The 14,201-nt window shown below is 43.2% G+C and overlaps 1 protein-coding gene across 1 annotated transcript in view; it reads right to left on the bottom strand.

Moving 5' to 3' along the window:
* MTA3 (metastasis associated 1 family member 3) overlaps positions 1-1,376 on the bottom strand; it is a 139,985-nt gene extending 138,609 nt beyond the window's left edge. The window contains exon 1 of the mRNA XM_062573590.1: positions 1,249-1,376. Coding sequence (XP_062429574.1) covers positions 1,249-1,276 — 28 coding nt within the window. The 5' untranslated portion in view covers positions 1,277-1,376. The remainder of the gene's footprint in view (positions 1-1,248) is intronic.
* Positions 1,377-14,201: the final 12,825 nt, after the last annotated feature.

Here is a 14,201-nt window from a genome sequence, read left to right as displayed (position 1 = left end):
GTAAAAACCTGAGGTGCCTCACTCCGTGTTAGTTAAGTACTTCTATACTAAGATTTTCTCGAAATTTACTTTTATATGGTCAAAAGCACGCACCAAAGGCTAATTACACTTTTGATTTGACGTGTGATTTGCACCATACATCTTGCAAATTATTATTTTTTTCTTTTAAACGAAACTGGGCTGGGGCGTAACAGCATATAAAACCCTTTGCAAGGCTGTGACACAGCATTACAGTGGCACAACCTCAGGCAGCTCTGAAACAAGCGAATGCGACTGCAAGCTCTGGAGATCGTCCAGAGTTGCCTATAAAGCTCAACGTGAAAAACCTTAGAATTGTTGATGTAAGCAGCACACTCTACGCAGGCTTCGAGGGCGCTACTCAAGCGAGGATTACTTTCACGAGTAAAGGCTGCTGGGATTACAGCCCACACGTCCCCGTGCGGGAGCGCCCACATGGGCGACCTGCAGCATGCAGCAGCGCACCCTGAAAGCGACTCAAGTGCTGCCACCCCTCTTCCCTTTGCACCTTCCCTCTCCTCCCGATCAGCGTGCTGCGGGGGCGGCGGAGAGGAGGCACCGCCGCGCTTCGCCCGGCGCTGCACCTGAGCGGCGCCGCCGGCAACGCGGCCATGTTCCCCTCGCGCCCGGCCGAGCGCCAAGTCGTCCGCACTCGCCGCGCCGCGCCGCGCCGGGCCGGGCGCCGGGGCAGGCGGGCAGGGCGCGGCGGAGCGCGCCGCGGCAGGCGGGCAGGGCCGTTCCCCCGCCGCGGGACCCCCTGCCCCGCGGCACCGCCGCACTCGCCGGGGGCGCGGGCGGGGGGCAGCGGCCGGGGGCCGCTCGGCCCGCCAGGCCGCGGCCGCGCCGGGAGCCGCCGGCAGCGGCGCCGGGGGAGGCCGAACCCGGCGCGGGGTGGGGGCGGCCGGCGGCGCCGCCGCTCCCCCTCCGCCCGCGGAGGGCGGCGCTGCCCGTCCGCTCCGCGCCGGCGGGGGCCGGCCTCCCACCGCCGCGCAGGGCAGGCAGGGGAGGAACCTGCGCCCTCCCCCCGCGCCCGCCGGCCCGGCCCGGCCCGGTCCGGCCCGGCCGCCCCGCTGCCCCGGGCCCGGCCGCGGCGCTGCCCACGGCGGGGGAACGCCAAGGGGAAGGGAGAAGAGACGGGGGCGGCTGCGCCCCCCGCGCCCGGCCGCCGCCCGCCTGCGCCCCCGCGCCGCGGCCCCGCCGCGCAGCGGCGGCCGGCCGGGCCCCACATACCTCCCACTCGGTACATGTTGGCCGCCATGTCTGCGCTCCGCGCCCTCCTCCTCCTCCTGCTGCCGCCGCCTCTGCCGGGCCGGGCTGGGCAAGGCGGGAGCGGCTGCCGCTGCCCCCCCGCCCCGCGCTCGCCCCCACCCCGCGCCACCCCTCCCGGCCGCCCTCCTCCTCCTGCCCCCGCCCGGGCACGGCCCGCGGCGCCGCACGCCTCACGGGGCCGCGGCCGCCGCCGCTTCGGCCATTTCCGGAGCCGCCCGGCGCCGAAGGGGTTAAACAACCGCCCTCGCCCCCTCCCCCGCGCTCCGCGGCCCCGGCCGGGGGAGGGCTCAGCGCCCGGCGCGGCGCCGCTCGGCTCGGCTCGGCTCGGCGCCGCCGCGCCAGCCCCCGCCCCGGTAGCTCACCTTGGCCGCAGAGCCGCGACGTGGTGTAGCTGCGGGCGGCGGCGGCGGCTCTGCCGGGCCGGGAGCCCCTCGCTCCGCGGCGGATGTCGCCGTCGCCGCCACCATGGCTGCTCCGCGGCTCTGCGCGCTCGGCCGGCCGCGGCTGCGCTCCCCCCCGCACCGCGCCGTGGTCCGGGAAAGTTTCTGACACCTGTGTGCACAGCACCTGTTGATCGTTGGTTTGGCCAGGGTTGGGTGTTTTTTTGTTTAAAAACTAAGACACAACCGACTGGAGCACACGGCTTTGGCTATGCCCATCTCCCCTGCTAGGCTGCGGAGCAGCCGCCACGCGCTGCGGAAAGCTGCTGGGGAGCAGCAGAAAGCACCTCCAGCCCCGCAAGGATGCGTGCGGCGGGTACCTCCGCGCCCGGCCTGGCCGCGGCAGGATGCTGCGGGACAGCCGTGCCCGCGCGACGCAAAGCTGCCAACGCCGGCCTCCGCGGGCTCGCTGTACCGCACAGGCGGTTCACAAACCACTCGGTCCTGCTTCTGAACGCCTCCTTGGAAGAGAAGGGCCTTTTGGTTTGGGGGGTTTCGTTCTTTTTTTTAGTCATTTTCTTGCAAGGATCCACATTCAGGATTTTTGTGCATGCATCTTGGGTTCCCTTTACCCTGAGCTGAAGCAATATGCAGTGTTACTAAGGGAGAAACATGGTGATTTTTAGGAGGATGAGCTTCACTGGTGTTTCAGATGATCATACGCTCCCTTCCCTTTCCCTCTTTGAGTGGATCTGTGGCCATAAGGTTACCTTTTCTACTTTAAGCAATGCACTTTTCATTTCCTGAGTTAACTCTTTTGTGTCAAACAAGCAGCTGAGTTAGGCTCCTAAAACGTGTTCAGCTTGTACACAAAGCCCTCAGCGGCTTGAACTTCTTTAAAAAGCAGCAGCAAATTTACAGACCTAAAGGAAAAGCTGAAATCTTGCTTTGTCTTGTCTCTTGACAAGCCAAGCAATCCTATGGGATCTGAAAAGGTCTGCAGAAATTCCTTGAGAAGTACCAGCTCCAGTGGAATTGGTTATTTCTGGAAGCACAGTAACACTACCTTGGCAGGACCAAATAGCTAGAAGTTAAACAGTGTGTTATTTTTATTCCTGTGTTTTATTTTTTGGTAAATAAAACAAATTAAACTTTGCAGGCAAGAGAACAGTTAATTCAAACAGTTGGCTTGTTGCAGTCATTATCAATTAAACAGAATGCCTCCAAGCTCTTTTACTGAGCTTTGGTCTGCACTGCAACACTAGAGGAATTTCCCACGCTTTCAGTCTAACAACATACACTCATCTAGCAGTGTACATTGGAGTGGATTTTGGTAGAAACGAGACTGCGTGGTCTTTGCATGGTCTGAAGACGTGGCCTGTGTTAAGATTGCTACTGAAGAAAAAGCATGTGGCTTTTGAGAACATGAAAGAAAACAGCCCAGGAAACCCCATGACTACAGGCTGCCTCTCACGCTCTAAAAACAGTAAGACAGAGCCTTATTTACTGTTGCCTAATGAAGGCATGCATAACAGGCCTAATAACTAATGTGGTTTATATACCTCCGTACTGAATCACTGAGCCTGGTTGTTCGCACAAATGTGGCTTGCATAGGCACAGACTGATTTTGGATGGTGTCACACTGCTCTTGCTGCATCTTTGCATACTTTAAAGTGACTGAGGAAAGTAGTGGACATAGCTGGCTGTAGCTGGGTATGGAGTTGCAGGAGGGTCAGTATATCTTACTCTGGTGTAATGTATACAAAAGCTTGGATAGAGTTTATTTTCTGTCCTATCTCAATACATGGGAATAGTAAAAGTTGAAGTTCTATAAATACCTTCATATTTCTAAATTAAATATAATGCAAAACTTAAGTTACCTCTTCTTCCAACCATACTCTTGTTACACAAGATTCAGATAAGAACTTTGTCTTAATCTGATAAATGGTCTTTTTAGCTATATACAAAAAATTACTTGTGTTATTTGAAAGGAACCACATTTCTGTGGCAACTGAAATCGATGCAAAACATATTATTCCTGCTAGAGAAGCAGATTACTAAAGAATTGCATTTGGTAACAACTTGTTTTGTTATGCCATCCTGAGCAGCTCATAATTCCTTCTGATGTCTGTGCTGCTCTTCAATTGAGAAAAGTCTTTGTACCCATTTATGGAGTCAAAGTGAAACAAATCAGAAAAGGTTAAAAATAACCTAGGAAAAAAGAAAGAGGTATAGGGATTGTTTTTAAACCTAGACCAATTCCCTGATCCAGGTTCACTAGCCCTACAATGAGCTAAATCAGCAGCTGAAGGAGATGGAGCTGAGAGGAGGGCTGTCTGGGAATGTTTTGTGATGTTACCAGCATGGTATCCATTGACCTGTCCAGACCTCACTCTCTTTTTTAATTTTTTCACTTTATGTGATGCTTTTAAATCATACACACTAAATACCCATTAAGCTGATTGGTGCAATACTATGTCCTTATTCATTTAAAAAAATGCAATGATGATATACAGATTTTTCATTAGGGCTAATACAAAATGTTTCACAGAACTGCTAAGGTTGGAAGGGACCTCTGGAGATCATCTAGTCCAACCCCCCTGCTCAAGCAAAGTCACCTAGAGCATGTTAGACAGGGTTGCATCCAGGCAGGCCTCGAATATCTCCAGAGAAGGAGACTCCACAACCTCTCTGGGCAACCTGTACCAGTGCTCAAGCTGACAATTCAGAGATATACAGTAAAATGCGTCCAGAGATGTGTGTTTTAAGAATGACCAACTACAAGGTGAAATATTGCAGACTTCACAAATAATGATTTTGGCACTGTGACTCACATTCTGCTGAACTACTGAACTGCATGCATGTTCATCCTACAATGTATCAGCTATGCTTAGAAGTGCTTATCACAAGTAGCTGGAAGAATTTTGAATCTTTTAGGTATAAATGTCTTTTAATTGAAATCAACAAAAGCATTGAAGAAAAGTTACTAGTACAATCTAAAATGTGCTCAGTTCCTTACAGTGCTTTTATGGAGACTCAACTCTCTGCTGACGCAGCAGAAAGGAAAAGGCATTTAGACGTTCCCATCCTTGGGCCTTATTCACAGGGCCTAATTCAATTCAAGTACTCAAGCCTAGAATTTCATTTTGGCATGAGCAACCTGAAAGCATAGGAAACATTAAGCAGAGGGTTTATGAATTCATGCCAAGGGAATGTGGCTCCCTTGTTAGTAAAATTTTGCTACAAAGAATAATCGGGCTGTGTGTGCGCACACGACCCACACAAAGGGTTAAGAAATACAAAGGACTTCGTGTAGGGTCATTTCTTCTCAGCCTAAACTCGGCTTAAAAGAGAGTAATTCACCACTGCAGAGGACTTAAGTAGCTCACAAACTTGTCCTGGGGTTCAAAAATAGTATGTAGACTTTATAAAGTCACTTTCATCTAGTATGAATAAACATGCCAGTTAATACAGCTGCACATTGATTAGATGGAAGCTGAAAGTACATATGCTTTTTTTTTTTTTTTTTTTTTTTACTAATGCAAAGACGTACAAGTTTGCAAAACCTCATTAAATAATTAGTAACAGGAACAGAATTCTCTGTGCTATTACGTATTGACTGACTGGAGAAAAGCATTTTGCATGCCAATACTGATATATTTACAAAATCTTAGATTAAATTTAAAAATCTCACACAATGTCTTTTATAAAAAGAAAATTATTTACAGGAATATAAAGTTCAAGGATTATTATAGTAAGCAGTAGGAAATTTTAGCTGCATCTACTGAAACATTTGTTACGTAGAATCTGTGATGGATGTTTCAGCATCAACCTCTTTATAAATCAGCAACGAAATCTCACAGAATAAAATAATCTTTTTTTGGCACTCTATTTTTTATTGACTTTGTGAATCAGATCTCAAGAGACTCTTCACTAAATATGTAACTATTTTCATTAAATATGCTTTAAACAATAGCCTAAAGTTAACTGTGGAATTATCAGTAGTGTACAAATTTAGATGTTCAGTCTAAATCTTGAAGTTGTAAAAATGCCATTAAATCAATTTGTATAGAAAAATGATGCTTACGCTGGCAACAAGTTCTTATCTGATTGTGTAGTGGAAAGAGATTTGGTAATGTTTTTTCAATAAGTATTATACAATTACATTAATAGATGCTATAGCCTACCATATGGCACTGCTTTGACCAAACACATAATTCACTATAGATCATATAATTGAATTAAGGAGTTTTTGTGCTAAATAAGTCAGATCTAGACCTGTAGCTACCTCACTTCTTGTTCTGACTGCATTTGCTTTAATGAAAACCGTTCAGTCACAGATGGCAAGAATACTGTAGGTTTGGGAAAAGGAGGGAAAGATGCTAGAGTAAAGGAGGGTCTATTAATAATCTACTTTAAAGACTAGATGTGCAAGTAATGCATTTCTTCTACTCCACAGGCATAACTCTTACACAGTTTTTGCAATAGTCTCAACATCAGCATAAAAATCATGCTTATTTTGTAATTTTTTAAAGGAAGTCTGGCCATCTAAAGCTTTTGTTATACCTCCCAATTTATTTTGCAGTTCACATCCTAACAGAGAAAAAGCCTGCAGCTTTAGGATTCAGTCTGCTTTGTTTGCTAGATTTAGAGATGAATTAGGTTCATGTCTTGCTTCTGTTCAAGTCGATGTGAGCTTTGTGGTTGACTTCATTAGGACTAAGATGAGACCATTTCGTCCCTTTGTTGCCTTTGATGCAAGCGAAGCTGAGCATCAGCACGCTTGGAAGCATGCTGGAGCGCTGCGTACACCTGCAGCTCTCCTCAAGGAAGCCATCTTGGGCTACAACATAATTACACCTGATAGAGATTGAACACACCACACTGGATTTACTTTTTATCTCCCCCTTTCCCTCAATTGATCTATTTTTTTGTACTAAACACCTGCTAAAACGCTGTCAAAGGTGCTTAATGACACATATTTAACTACAGTACAGTACATTCATCTGTGCAGAATTAATTTAACTCAAGGACTCAGCATCTGTTCAGTTCAGTTTTTGAGGACTGAATGATTGCAGGAAAGTAACACTGAAGTATAACATATTGATCAAATGTACACTCGATCCCTTCCTTCCTTACCGTGCCTTTAAACACAGTTTCACGTTTCCATTACAGAAACATTTGTCCTAAAATTCTCAAGCGCTATCTCCTTCATTATTATTATTTTTTGCTTTGAAAAAAATCAGAATAATTTCTTTATGCAAGTAGCAAGTCTGTAGGTCAGTGAAGTGATACGAGAAAAGCTAATTACTCTGTTTTTATAAGGAACTTCAGTTCTGAAATGGGTGAATTTCAGGGACACATTTATCACTAGAATAATAAAAACACACTATCCTCTTGAATCACTGGAATTGTGTCTGCTTGCTTACACACAGCAAATTTAACTTTGTTTCCAAGTGATCTTTATTTCTAAAAATAGGCAAACTGACCTCCTCTGTGATATTGCCTATTTGGTTAACAGGCTTCTGATTGGATGACTGGCTGCCAAAAAAAATCAGTATGCATACTGACGAGGAAGAACAGCAGCACTGCAAAGAACTATAGTAATACTGTTATTTTGGAAAGTGTAAATGGTCACCATTAAGCAGGTCTTTGATCTATAGACAATCACATACCTGGCTGAAGTCACCAAAGGACATGAAGCATTCTCTCAGGATGAATGGAAAGAACAAAAAAGAGTACCTTTATGTATCCAAATTACTGGAGATAGTTGAATTTACCATGCCGGTGGTGGTAACTTCACCACCATAGGTGGTGACAGAAGAAACTTTATAGACTGTAGGCTACAGAATGTGAGGCTCTATAGTTGCAAGGTTGACTTTTTTATTTTCTTTTTTTTCGGGGGGGGGGGCCGGGTAGTAAAAAGAAATGAGCTAGGTCATCCATGGCAAGAAGAAACAAACAGTTCAAAAACCCTGTTCCTTACAGCACACAATGAACTGAAGGAGAAAACTTACATGCTCAGAATTTGTCTGCTATTTTTCTACTGCATGCAAGGAAATGGGAAATTGTACATATTTTATAAACAAGAATATAGCAAAGAGCATAATTTCACATGTCATACAAATTCAGACGTCCTGCAAGATCTCAAATAATGGCTAACAGCTTGTGACACATAGGCAGCAACTGAATAACTGCACAAGTAACCTTACTCAGTAAAACTTTGCCCAACAAGTTTTACTTTTTTTTTTCTCTGGAAAAGGTTTTTGACTCTATAATCTCAAGGTCTGTTTATCAGATGAACCTCTACTACTCTTTAACCTCTGCAGTTAGACCCATTCACAGCTTGAGTCTCAGTTGCTTTTAGTGACAGAAATCCGTAACATCTGGATACCTGAGGTTAAGGGTCTCCAAATGTTTGAGTTTTAATATTCAACAATGTTATTTAAAATACCAAGGAATATTTTGGGGTTTAAAGACAAGTTGTTCTTATCATTTATATTTCAACAGAAACAACAACAAGAAAAAAAAGGTACAACAGCCCTTTTCTCCTTAGGAAGCTACACTGGGATGTAAGAGTACAACATACAGCTTACACTAACAGAGCCTAGAGTCGAGCATTTCCATTCTCCTGTGTTCCTCAAAGCTATCCAACTAACTGCTCTAAAAGAGGGAATTGGCAGTGAGAAAACTGCTGGGGGAAAACATAAATTCTTGCTGCTCAGAAAGAATATGACCACAGAAGCACTTTTTAAGGTACACTCTCTGAAATAACCCAGATTCCTCGATCCAGTGGATCTGCAATGCAACACTGAAAATACTTCATGCTCCATCCTGGAAGTTCTGCTTTGTGACAGAACTCCAAAGTTCCTGAGAAAGAGACACAAAATAGAAAGAAGGAAGGAGTCATAGGCTGTCACATGTATGACGTGTTTGTTTTCTTACTCTTGTAAGTCTGAAATAAGCTATACTGGAGTAAACCCCCTTTATACTGACACGGCTAGCTTCTCTTGAGGGATCTGTGTAAGTTCTTAGACTTAATGTATATCAACAATAATGAAAAAAAAAAAATTAAAGACCAGCCTTTAAGAGACCTATGCAATACATTATTCAGGCCTATATTTACCTAAACTAGTTCCTGAATTTCACCAGAATAACAACTAACAGCCAGGTCAAAGTACAAACATCTTACATCTGTGCATGTAAAATGCCCAGAAGACAGGAGAGAGAAGATAAACACAGCTCATAATAGTAAATCATATATATTCTGAGATAGAAAAGCTTGCTCTTGCATTTTCTCAGATCTACTTCCAGAAGTTCTGGTCTCCTTCCTGAATGGAGACTCATATCCCTTTGAGGACTGGCTGGGCTTGTGAATAAGCAATGCTCAAGCTCCAAAACCAAACTGCCTCAGTTCTAGCAAGTGCTGAACACCATCAACTTTCATGAGATTCAACTGCAAGATATATAATATGACATATTGTTAGAAGGCACATGAACCTTCCAGTGCTAGAGGGTACTGTGCAAGTTCAGATCAAATCTTGAAATTACTATTCTTAACGTCACTTCCCTACAGACTTCTCCATGAAAATCGGCTAAAATAGTACTATGAGGGAGAGGGGAGGAATTACAACAGAAATACCCTAGCTACAGTGGCAGTCAAGCATTTCAGAATATGACATCTTTTAATGAATATTTTAAGGTTCCTCTTTGGTAGTTGCCCTCCATTTTGGCATGAGGAAGGTTATTTACTGTTGTCTGATGAATATTTTATTCTGAACATGAGTCATCTTGTGTTTGGCTATCAACCCTTTCTGTTTAGAAAGAAAAAAAACAAACAGCTGAATTATAGTGGTCTCTTGTGATGGGAAAGAAGCAGGAATAGAATATGTTTGCGCATGTGTGCAATGTTGCTTTCCATAAGATGGAATGAGGGTGCCACAGAGTTTATGCTGCTACAGCCGAGATTTTACTCTAGCTCTTTAGCAAGCTTACTAAAATATGTTATGCAAGCATATATGAAGTTTATGTTAGTTCTCTATGTAAATCTTAAAGTAGTATATTGCTTAATAACAATTGTGACTTAAAGTTGACCAGTTGTTTTTAACAGCCTTTTACATCTCTGTTTTACCTCATGTATCAAAACATAAAAAAGCAGCAAGCATAACTATCAACTTGTAGTTTAAGCCTCTTTTTATGGAACAAACTGCTGCTGAGCAGCTTCCTTATTAACCTTCACATTTCTGGGATGGAAGTATTATAAGGGCTGAAAGCAATATTTGCTGCTGTATTAGTCCTCAACAAATCTCTGCTTCTGAATGTAGTGCACAGTTCTGCAACTTTGTTGTTGAGGGATGAGCTGTTTCCTACAAATACTGGCTAACTAGGGAACGTCCTTACACTGTCACCAAAATTATTTTCCCTTAGAGAAAGGATAGAAAGGAAGATTTTCATGATCTTTCTGGAATGATATAGTAAATCCAAGTAGTCACTTTTTGTTGAAGCCTGCTGTTCTGAATAGCAAAAGAGAATGTTGCTATTTCAATTTTGTGATCTCCTTTGTGTGTAAAAACTTCCAGGCATAGATAATCTATAATATCACTATTCATAACTCCAAAACTTTCTCCATCACTATTTCCATTTTGGTTACAAAGTTATTTCTCTAGTCATGCAAGGCAAAGAGCTAAGAGAATATTGTTTTTATGTCAACAAAACGCTCAAAGAATCTAATATTGCAAACGACTGTACCAAGCAATTTATCAATGAGAAATAATTCATTTGTTACTTGAAATACCAGTCTCTTGAGACAGGTGAGCTAAACAGTCACAGTTTCTGCAATGCAGATTCCTTTCAGCCAAATTCATTATATACATACTAAAAACCTACTTATGTACAGTAGGCATTGCACTGTTAGTCTATCATTATTAGTGGTGAAAATGTATTAATTTTATTAACCTACAAAGGTTCAGAAATACTGGCTCATAATTCACTCTCAGTCATACTGCTGTAGATCCATTCCATTGATAACACTGAGTTAATACAGATTAATCCCAGTCTTGGGGAAAGTGAAGGAACTTGGTTACATCATTAAAATGTTGTCTGACACTAAATTTTGAAGGCACAACTCCATGAAAGCAAGACTGCACAACACCTATCTCTCCGCACCAACTATGTGACAGGAAACAGTAAGCTTCAGGTTGGGAAAACGCCTGCTAGAAGTCCCCAGGGCACAGAGAGGAGGAATACCGTTCCACCTCAGCAGGTTCCCTCCCACAAAGTTGCCAAGAAATTTTGGATTAGGAATCACAGCTCCACATGCTTATCTCCCCTCTGTGCTTTCAAGGACTGCTCATCCAGGAATAGCAGAAATGTGAAAGACACTAAGATCACATGTATGAGTAAGCAATTTGATTACTTATTTGGCAGTGGCTGAATATTTTGCACATTCTGTTGAACTTAAGAGACAAGGAGATTGTAAAGAGTATTTTGCAAATATTCTATGGAACAATAAGAGATAAAGTACTATGTTCTGGCATATCCCTAATTTCTTCTGGGAACTAGGCCATAATAACTTTACATGGCTTTGGATGGAGAAAGCTTTCCATAGGGACAGACCAGAAGGAGTTGCATCTCTGAAAGGTGCAAGTCCCCCTCAGCATGACTGCAAATGTTTAGGAGAAGCAGAAAGCCTAGGCAACCACCGCTCTTCAAAATACTCTCCAGGCAGAGTGGGGAACTCCTCACAGTCCTCTTTTAAAAAGAGGTACTAGATGTATGGGACAGGAGAGGGAGAAGATAAACCTTTATGTTTTTTGAGGACACTCAAAAGGAATGTCCTACTTGCTACAAAAGGGCTCCTAGAAAAGAGCACAGGATTTCAATCCTATGTTTTAATCAGTACTGATTGTTCAGGAGAAGACCTTTTGTTCTTCCCTATTTTTATTGTCTTTTGAAAAGAAATCATGTTAATAAGTGAATTACAGAAAATCTTAGAAAGCAGAGTATCAATGATGTACATTAGTGAATTAAGGATAGATCTCAGAATTGAGGATATAATTGTAGGAGGAAAGAAAACAAACAAACAAGGCACTGCAAATTGGGATGTCTGTTCCCAGCTTGAAGTCTGTTTGGCAGCACAAATGTTTTAACAGATGAAATTGTGGGGAAAAAAAAACATTTAAATCTGCTGACGGAAAAACAAATGTACTGATCATCTGATAACAACAGTCTTCAGACTGATCAAGAATCAAGGAAGTAACATGACCTTAAGGTCACATGTTGTGGTCTTGAGCATATAAAACCACAATATAAAGTTAAAAAACAAAACAAAAAAACTCCCCAAACAGAAAGAAGATCTGCCAGCTTCTTTGGCATATAAGACAAATGCTGCAGTTAATGGGCAAAGACTTTCTGCCTTCTGAAAGATAGAAACCTTCTGAAACAAGCCGCAGTGGTATTACTATAGTTTCCCAGTTTTTAGAAACAGAGCAATATTATAATCATTGAAGTGCAACACAAGTGGAGTACGTGTCATTAAATAATGTTAAGCTTTTTCAGGAAGACATGTACAGATTTCTTCTTACTGCAGTTTTGAGATTACTGATGTTGCCTGCCTTGTTTGTGCTATAGCTCAAGAAAAACAAACTCAACAACAAAATAACAACTTACTGTGGATCAAAAGACAACATGATTTAGAATCTGAAATGAGTGATCTACTTTATTTTTACTCTTGCAATTGAAATGCACATGCAATTTTTTTTAAAAAAAGTCATGTTGAAAATTTACCAAAGACCTTTATCAGTATAAATTTGCATAGACTACATTAATAATTTGTTTATTAGCCATCAGAGAGCTGCAACTGTTTAGCCTGGAGAAGAGAAGACTGAGACAGGGCAGGAGGGGGGAAACCTTATCAACATGTATAAATATCTGAAGGGAGGATGTAAAGAAAACAGGGCCAGACTCTTTTCAGTGGTGCCCAGTGACAGAATGAGAGGCAACAGGCACAAACTAAAACATAGGAAGGTCTGTCTGAACATAAGGAAAGACTCTCCTTCTGTGAGAGTGACCGTGCACTGGACCAGGTTGCCCAGAGAGTATGTAGAGTCTCCATCCTTGGAGACAGATACTATAAAGCCATCTGGACACAGACCTGGGCAATCTGCTCTAGGTGACCGTGCTTGAGCAGAGGGGTTGGGCTAGATGATCTCAAAAGGTCCCTTCCAACCTCAGCCATTCTGTGATTAGTCCCAGGAAAGATCTTTTTTCTCATCAAGATTGTAAAACTTTGGTTTTCTGCTGTACACTGGCTGGAGTCAGTCCTGACCTGATGGCAAAGTTACTCCAGCCTCAGCAATTAGACTCTACAGTTTATTGCAATGGGCAGCAGGGAAATTAAGGGATGCCTGGATTGCTTATATTTGTCAATTACCTTTACATCCTGCAGATATATTGGTAGAAGAGTCAAGAGAGGTAGGCGCCATCACAGCAACGCAGGTGGACCACTTGTAGTTTGCATTTCTGCATGACACAACTGTTCTGAGCACCACAAAGTCCACCAGCAGCACTTTGTGACACAGCTTATGGTGACAAAGGAATCCATCTTACTCAACTGCAATTTTCACCATAGATTTGCTGCACTCATGTGTAACAGAGTACCACCACTGGAAAAATTGCTGATCCTCTGCATCCCACCCTTCCCTCTCCAGGGGGGAAGGGAGGGAGCCCGTATTATGTTGCCGCTAAGAAGTGATTTAGGAACTGTGATTTGGTGACACTTTGCTTAAAATGTAGGGGCAGCTCTACATGTAAGTAGGGCCTGCAGTTGCTGGCAGGTAAAAAGGTGTGTTGAAATAGGCAAAAGCATGTTCAAAAAATAGTGTGTACATATGAAATCAGTAACTGCATAAAATGAAGATATGTGACTTATACCAGAGGAGAACATAGCACAAAAACTGCTCACAAGTACATATTTCTACAGTACAAAAGAAAATATATATATATATTTATTCCTGCAGTTGCTTTAATCTGAAGAACCAGATCCTCAGATATTTTGATCACCTCTTAGAAGAGAGTTAGCAATGTATTGTATTGTTCTGGTGGATTTTCTTGCAAGTACTTGTGTGTGATCTAGAATATCAGTTGTTACACCATCACCTTGAAGTCAAATATAGTTGAAAATACTGTCAGGAGGAAAACTACCTTGACAGAATAGAAGGAGAGAGAGACAGACAGACTCATTCTGACTATTGAGAGCCATTTCATTATAATGGAGCTAATGATATGATCAAGTGATCATGATCATGTATGATCATATCACACTTCCAGGACATATTCTAGTCTCTTGGGTGATTTAGAAAGGAATGTTTTCTTGTACAGGTGAGAAATATCTATGCTTGGAAGCAGATACTATTACAGCAATGGACTCAGGGAACACTTACGTAACTTGCTGAGATGTTGACAGTGGTTATGTAGGCACCCAGGGAAGCCTTTATACAATTGCTTACATGCAACCTAGGATAATAAAACTCTTTT

Source organism: Rhea pennata, chromosome 3 (genome assembly GCF_028389875.1).
Source record: "Rhea pennata isolate bPtePen1 chromosome 3, bPtePen1.pri, whole genome shotgun sequence".
In the NCBI taxonomy this organism is placed as follows: Eukaryota; Metazoa; Chordata; class Aves; order Rheiformes; family Rheidae; genus Rhea; species Rhea pennata.
Note: the sequence above shows the minus strand (reverse complement) of the source record. Positions and strands in the feature narration are given on the sequence as shown.